General features: G+C 37.5%; 1 protein-coding gene across 3 annotated transcripts in view; it reads left to right on the top strand.

Annotated features, from left to right (window-relative positions):
* The window catches only part of ARID4A (AT-rich interaction domain 4A), a 52002-nt gene that overhangs the window by 38995 nt on the left and 4861 nt on the right, over nt 1-8146 (top strand). For 2 of the 3 annotated variants that reach the window (XM_009289826.2, XM_019474795.1), the window contains 6 exons: nt 203-453; nt 2373-2570; nt 3785-3869; nt 4051-4252; nt 5436-6566; nt 6760-6864. In XM_009289826.2, coding sequence (XP_009288101.1) covers nt 203-453; nt 2373-2570; nt 3785-3869; nt 4051-4252; nt 5436-6566; nt 6760-6864 — 1972 coding nt within the window. The remainder of the gene's footprint in view (nt 1-202; nt 454-2372; nt 2571-3784; nt 3870-4050; nt 4253-5435; nt 6567-6759; nt 6865-8146) is intronic. The other variant, XM_019474794.1, reaches the window with a different exon arrangement.

Below are 8146 nucleotides of genomic sequence, written 5' to 3'. Positions count from 1 at the left end.
GGTTGGACTCGGTGATCTTAAGGGTCTTTTCCAACCTAAATGATTGTATGATCTTAAGATTTTAGAATATTTTTCTTTTTGGTGTTATCTCCAACCTTTCTTCTGTACAGGAATAGTATGTTTCACTTTCAGTTGAGATTTGGAGAGACTATACAGAGAACAATTGGCAGGAGTCATTAAACAGATTTTATTTCTGTTCTAGGGACGAAGAAGACTTGCCCGTGATGCAACCCCTGCTAGAAAAGATAGTGAAGAGGATAAAACACAAGACAAATTAAAAGACAGTAACAAAGAAAACAAAGATATAGAGGAAACACCTGAGAATGCAGAAAAGAAAGAAAATGAAACTCCACTAGGGAGAAAAAGTACACCAAAGCAAAAAGAGAAAAAAATTAAAAAACAGGAGGATTCTGATAAAGAGTCAGACGAAGAGGAAGAGCGGCAGAGGGAGAGGTAAATGTTAACTTGTATCACTTTCTTACGAGTATGTCTGTGTCGTGATTGAGCCACACTCCAAGCAGAAGCATACACAGAATTAGAGATCTGGCCACTTTCTAAAATGTGGAATTCAGGGACTTAATTCACTCAGCCAGACAGGAAAGGGAAAATTTTATTTCAAGCTTGTAGAGTCTACTGCACTTTATGAAGGCATCTTTTTCTGGTAGATGCGAGACAGTATTTTTCGCTTTCATTTTCTTGGAAGGTCTTGCCAAGGTTGTGTGGGTGTTTTATCACACTAGTACGTACAAACACCAAGTAGACCAGGCTATAAGTATGTCAGGTGCTGTATGGATGGTGAGCAACTGTTTGGGCAGACTGTTCTGGGCAGTTGAAATAGAAATGGAAAAGAGAGCCCTTCTTCTCCCGTGCTTTTGCTTAAGTGTTTAGTGAGGGTTGGTGAACCTACGGCTTGCCTTTTTTTATTGTTACTTGATGTACTGTAGGCAGGCAGGAGGGGGATCAGCTAATAAAGCAAAGGAGAAGGAAAGAGGGAGTTTGAGTGAAACCTAGAGGTAGGTTGAAGAGGAAGGGATGGAGACATGGAAGGGCAAAGGGAAAAGAGCATCCAGAGACTAAGCTTGACAAGTTGAATTGGATTTATAGTCCTGGTTACAAACGAGTTGTGAGCAGGTGACTAATATATTACCAGAGTAGACCTCTTCTTAGCTAACTTTGGCTGTGGTCAAGGGCAGTGTCTTACCTGTTTAAGCTGGCTTTCCTACCTTGTTTTTCTTGTCCATGTGGCTAAGTGGTGTGGACACAAGTTGATACGGAATAAAGCCTGACTGTATTTGCATATTTTCATCTAAAGAGCTTTGAGGAGTGGGAACAATACACAGTTATTTTCAAGAAAGTGTCACTGTGCAGTCCAAAAAAACCAATCTTGCAGTACACCATAGCATGCAGAAATGCCTCAAATGAAGGTACAGTGTGGGTGTGCAGCAGGTTGCAGAGGTATGTCCGATGACTGAGGCATCAAAGAGTTTTCTTTAAATGGTGCGGATGGTGCTTGTCCTGTTTCTTTTAATTGTTTGCCACAAGATAGTTCATCTTTCACTGAAGGCTAGCAAATAGATTTCATTAAAAGCAAACCCAGAGCCTTTTTCAGTATTTTCTTTCTTGGTGACTTTTTGTGGTTTAACTTTTACATTATGCTAAATTCACCCTAAAAATAGGGAAAGGAGAAGTATAGGTAAAAATAGGTTAGATTGTAAGTCTTGAAAATATGTTTAAGTAGAATGTTTAAATATTAGATATAGCTAATAAGAGGTAAATATAGCTAATAAGAGCTGTGTAGACACTTTTAATCTTGGTTAAACACTGTTGTTGTCAACTTCTTTTTCAATGGGGTGGTGTTTGTATGCATGAGAGGATCACTGTGATGGCAATTCAGACTTACTATGTGCTGGTAGTAAACTCTAGCCTATTGAGCAAACTGTAGAAGAGAGAAATTTTTTTTTTTAACATAGTTTGTCAAAATCAAGTATATTTTAAAAACTGAAGTTAGTCCTTCCTGTCTTATTTAGGAGCCAAACACTGAGTTAACTTATTCTTCTTTTTGTATTACCCAAATGTTCATTTAAACAAAAAAGTCTTTAAGCTTTGAGGTAGTTGTACACCTAATAAATTGTGTTTAGAATATAATATTTTTTTTCCTGGATATTTTTGGCACTTATCCCTGTTCTGTGTAAGTCCTGTTTTTGACTTAAAAAGCTGTGTCCAAGCTAGTTTCGGAGGCAGTGCAGGATGCAGAAAACGAGAAAAATTTTTGTTGCAGCCTTTTTCTTTTGTAGTAGCTTGGCTACAGTAGTTAAATGTTAAAACTTTGATTGTCATTAATTAGTGGGCATTTCAAATACACTTTACTGCAGGGAGGAAATTGAGAACAAAGGAGAATCAGAAGGTGAAGAGGATGAGGAGGATGCAGAACCCTGCCTGACTGGAACCAAAGTGAAAGTAAAATATGGACGTGGAAAGACTCAGAAAATTTATGAAGCCAGTATTAAAAGCACAGAAATTGATGATGGAGAGGTTTTGTATTTAGTTCATTACTATGGTTGGAATGTAAGGTGAGGAGAACAAATTGCCTTTCATTTCTTTGTTTGTTAAAAGGATTATTTGCAAAAGAATTTTTGTTTTTGAGAAAAAAAGAGAAAGATAGTTAGTGACTTGGCTCTGAATTGAATTATCAACATGATAACAGGATCTGATTCTATTACATTTTTCAATCTTAGTTGTTTTGTTCATGGTATGACACTATTGCACTGAAATCTCAGAATATACTTAACTTGTATGTTTCCAAGTTTCCATCCTGCTTAAAGTGAGTAATCCTCATTCCTCACAGGAGTATCCCTGTAATTTATTGTGTCAGCTAGTGTTACCAGCATCAGACTGCTATTTAAAGGGAGTTATTGATAACAGTGAAGACATCTACGATTAAGAGTATCAAGCACTGAAATTTTGGCAACAAAATTTATTCTTGTATTCAGTGTTAACTGTGATTATAACAAACGGTTGTTACGTGTAGAGAGGGTAGGAGAGGGCTAAGCAACAAAGAACTACAGAAAAAAATTAATCAAATGCTTCTCTTGGTAGCCATGCTTTATATTCAATACTGCTGTAGAAGTGGCTTTTTTGTTCTTGTTGTTAAGAGCATTGTGATTATCTATATAAACAAAAATATCACCAAAATGATATTTTTTTTAAAATACCATGCTTCTGGTATATAACTTGAGATGTGCCAAATCCATATTTTTCTAAGTAAACTAAGCAAATTTCTTTATGTGGCTACATTAAGTTTATGTGTGTTGGAGGTATCCCCAAATACTTACATGTGTCCCTTTATCTTATTAATAACAGGAGATTTTGAGGAGCACTAGTAGTATATCTGTGCTTTTCAGAATCTCGTACAGTCTTTTTTTTTTTTAAAAGAAGTTTTTAAAAGGGCTGTTTTACTGTTGGCACATGGTGTGGTGAAAACTGACTTCTGTATATCGTGTGAAATAATTGACAAGCTTTATAGCTGACGGAGTCCCCTGACTTCCAGTGCTTTGCTAGCAAGAGACAGGGAAGTTTTCACCTCCATTCCCCTGTCCCATAAATTTTTTTATGGGTTAAAAATGTCATTCATCCTTCTAATGCCAGATACTGCATGTGTTTGTAAATATATTGCTCTGCTTTCCTACCTCTCCTTAATATTTTCTGTAATGCAGTCTTTTAGGCCTCATATTGCAAACAACTTCTTTATATGCAGTAATAACAGTATGCTGTTATTTACTTTTAGATATGATGAATGGGTCAAAGCTGATCGGATTATCTGGCCTGTGGACAAAGGAGGACCAAAGAGAAAACAGAAGAAAAAAACAAAAGTAATGGTTATTTCAATAAGTTTCTTGTGGTACAATACTTACTATCACTGTTCCTTTTTTTTTTTTTTTAAAGTCATTCAGTCCGCAGTCTAGTTTTTTAACAGAAGTGTAGAGCAAAAGGAGAAAAGGTTTGATGATCAGCAGTAAAACATTGATAAAAATTCTTTTTTTCCCCCATCAGAATAAAGACGACAGTGAAAAGGATGAGAAGAAGGATGAGGAGAAACAAAAATCAAAGCGTGGGCGACCACCTCTGAAATCTACTCTTCCATCAAACACAGCTTGCAGTTTATCCAAAACACCTAATAGTGAAGGTAAATCAGGAGCCAGAAGTGCACGGAACACCTTGTCAGATTCCTCACCATTACCAAATGGAACAGAAGGTACATCTGGTGCACTCGTGTTCTGGCATGGCAGTGCATGTGAACAGTGATGTAATGTGGTGCATTAATATGACAACTTCAGCGAACACAGTGCTGTCAGCAGCTTTGAAGTCCTACTTAACCAGTCAGTGTTCAAGCAATATAACAAAACAAATTTTTGGCACAGATTTTACTCTATAAAAATTAATATTTTTCATTTTAGCAACACCTCGCAGGTGGATGAGATGTAGCTCAGGAATGTTTGATTCTGATAGAGGATCAAACAGTGAGTGATCTCAGTCCTGTGTATGCTTTTGAATGTTTTTTCAAAAGAGGTTTGATTTTTATTTTTTACTTTTTTTTTTCCGTCCCCGTCCCCATTGTCCCCATCCCCCCCGTGAATTTTATTGAGGAAGTAGTTGAGCTGACACTGCTGAGGAGCACAGTTTGCTCACAGAAGAGCTATGGCATGGAAATGACTGTGCAAGTCATCCCATATTCTTTAGCCAGAGCCTTTCAGTCTTAATCTTGAACAGACCAAATCTAGTCTACAATGATAGACTTTATTGTGGTAATTAAGTCCTCAACCTCAGTACTACATCATCCAGCAGAGCTGTTAATTATATACAAAGGACAGCAATATTTTTGTTATTTCTGCGCCTCTGTGAACAAGAACTGAAGTGAAATCACTGTCTCCTTTTAGTACAGGTCCCTGAATAATCTTCTGGTAACGTAACAATGCTTGTTCTGTATATGGTGCGTGATTCGTACAATAGTTTAGCAATGAAATGTCCGTATTGTGGTGTGGAAGGTTTTTTTTTTTCTGTTTGGGGGTGCATGGAGGGGAGGAGGCTTGGTTTTTGGTTTTGCAATGTCAGGTGCAGGAGGCATTATCCCCAGGTAGATCATGGGAATCTGTAAAAGTATTTTTGCTACTATAAACTGTAATTTGTTTATATTGGCTTATTTGGGAAATAGTAGAAGTTCTACTACTATTATAGTTTCATAAGAGTTTTGAGTAAAAATAAGAACTGTAATAAGCGTGTTGAATAACGCAGAATTTTTAAGTTTGAAATTGTTTGTTGTAAACTGATGCTAATACTATAGATTACTGGCAAAAAGTGTTTGTGGGGTTGAAAAAAGAAATTGTGCTGAAATTGATGATTTAGGGTGCTGTTTCCTTCTTTTTTAAAATTTTTTGCAGACTCTGGCTCATCTGACAGTGAAGCAGATGAATCATCTGAAAAGAATTTGAATGAAGAATTTTCTCCAGAAACTTCAGAACTGGAAAAAAGTGAAAAACTACATGATGAGAAACTAGATGAAGAAAACCCAAAGATTCCTTATGCGTTGAAAGAAAATGACAGGACTCAAGTACAGCCGTTAGAAACACTGAAACTGGAAGTTGAAGAAAGTGAGCAAATTGTTCAGATTTTCGGAAATAAAACAGAACAAATAGAAGAAATCAAAAGAGAGGCTGAAAAATCACCTAAAGGAAAAGGGAGAAGGAGCAAGACAAAAGATTCCTGTTTAGAGAATGCAAAGATTTCACCAGGAAGCCAGGAAGAGGTGGCAAATGAATCTCTTCCAGAACCTGAAAGATTAGACATGTCTTCCTTGGACTGTAAAGAGATTTCCAGCACTACTGAAAGTGAAACAGAACCTTCTACAAAAGATAAGAAGCTTTTGAAAAGGAAAACTTTGGAACAGGCATCGCCTGAGAAGAGAAATCGACGAGAGAGTGAGATGGAAGTGCCAAATATTGTATCGGAAGAGAGGACCAATGAATGTACTGGAGCAGAGGAATGTAGAGGGCTGAATGCTGAAGAGTCCCTCAGAACTGAAAATGAGGAAATGCCATCCCTGGTGGCAGAATCGGTTCAGCACGGTCAAGACCTGAGGAATGAGAACTTCGAACGTCCATCTGAAGAAAATGAGAACGTTCCCTTAAAAGATGAGGATGATGCAATGCCTCAGATTGGTCCTGAAACTTTGCTCTGCCATGAAGTAGACTTGGATGACTTGGATGAAAAGGAGAAGAGCAGTAGTGAAGACACAGTATCGGAAAAGCCAGACCCTAATGCTTCAAATTCAAATCCATCTGCCTTACCCCCTGCTGTCCAGTCGAGCTTTTCAGTGGCTTCACCTCTTACTCTTAGCCAGGATGAATCGCGCAGTATCAAGAGTGAAAGTGACATGACTATTGAAGTCGACAGTGTGGCAGAAGAGTCTCAAGAAGGTCTCTGTGAAAGCGAGTCTGCTAATGGATTTGAAGCCAGTACTACGTCAAGCAATTGTAGCATAGCCGTGCAAGAAAGAGAGATTGGAGAGAAAGGTGAGCACTTCCCGTGAAAAGTCATTCTCTGCTGTAATGATTTCTGAAGTCATCTTAAGTCTGGTGTTACTTTGCTAAAATTTACTGGTTTGTTTTGTCTTCTGGTTTTAAATTTCTTTGTTGCTTATAAAAAGAGCTTGTTAATAGCAGAAGTATTTGAGGTATCTTGTCTTTTCTTATTCTTCGCATTTAGGTCAAAAAAGACCCAGTGATAGCAATAGTGGAACACTGGCAAAAAAACAAAAGCGTACTCCAAAGCGAACAAGTGCTGCAGCCAAAAATGAAAAGAACGGAACAGGTACATTCCTGGAGGGGGAGAGGGGGAAGGTTATGCTGTCCTATGAACATGTATAAGGGCTCGCTGTTCTCAGTTACCCATTATTTCTGTTGGATGGGACTTCCTTGTCAGGGTTTTTCATTATTATTCGTCATGATTATTGGCTGTTAACTGGAGAGAACTTACCAGCTCTGTGGTAGCAGTGTTGCTGGGAAATCTCTTGGCTATTTTTAATTACTTCGTTAGGAAAAACTTTTAATAACTGTGTATATTAGCAGTTACTAAACATTTACCATTATGCTGATTTTTATATATTGGGTTGGTTATGAATTTGGGAGAGGGGAGCTTGTTCTGAATAGAAACATCTCTTTCTCATGGTAAAAAGTGCATTTATGAAGTACGAAAAAAATGTTTGATGCTAAAGAATAACTTTTCAGCAAAAGAAACCTTGTGTGTTTTTATCTCAAGTATGTGACTATTTTATAACTTGCTATAGAAATCTGGATTTTTATGTTTCTGTAGCTCATCTTTGGTGATCATTGTTTTGAATGAGTCAATATATTTAGGCCCTGTGGCAGCAGAGTTATAACTTTTAAATATCAAACTAAAATATTAATTATCTGACATACCATATTCAGGCATATTTAATATGCCTGTGTAAAACTTTGCAATGATTGTGGGGAATCTAAGATATTTGCATATATCAGCTTAACATTTTCTGTTACATGTTAAAGCTTTTATGCTTTTAATCATGTTTCAGAACTGTTCCTTTAGATGTGTAAAGCAATTTGGTAAATATATACAGTCATGTGCTACCTACCTATATTAATACAGTTTTGATATTTAAAAGAAGGATTCTAGTGTCTGCTTTATATTAGAACGCCAAAGTATATGACTTAAGATAGTTTATCAGTGCTCTAATCTTATTTTAATAAGCTGCTCTATTGCTTCTGTAAAAAAATTTGACTATCGCTTTTTAACTGAAGGCCTAGTCAGCCCTTGACTTCTCCTGCATTAAGCCCTGGAGGGAAGAGGGGCCCAGGAAAGCTGGGTAATATTCAAGGATCACCTCCTCCAAGCTCAGGAGCAATGCATCCCAACAAAGAGGAAGTCAGGCAAAAACGCCAGGAGGCCTGCATGGATGAACAAGGAGCTCCTGGACAAACTCAGACACAAAAAGGAAGCCCACAGAGGGTGGAAGCAAGGACAGGTAGCCTGGGAGAATTACAGAGAAATTGTCCAAGCAGCCAGGGACCAGGTTAGGAAAGCTAAAGCCCTGATGGAATTAAATCTGGCCAGGGAC

Source organism: Aptenodytes forsteri, unplaced genomic scaffold (genome assembly GCF_000699145.1).
Source record: "Aptenodytes forsteri isolate BGI_AS27 unplaced genomic scaffold, ASM69914v1 Scaffold76, whole genome shotgun sequence".
NCBI lineage: Eukaryota > Metazoa > Chordata > Aves > Sphenisciformes > Spheniscidae > Aptenodytes > Aptenodytes forsteri.
This window is presented reverse-complemented; position numbering and strand designations above follow the sequence as displayed.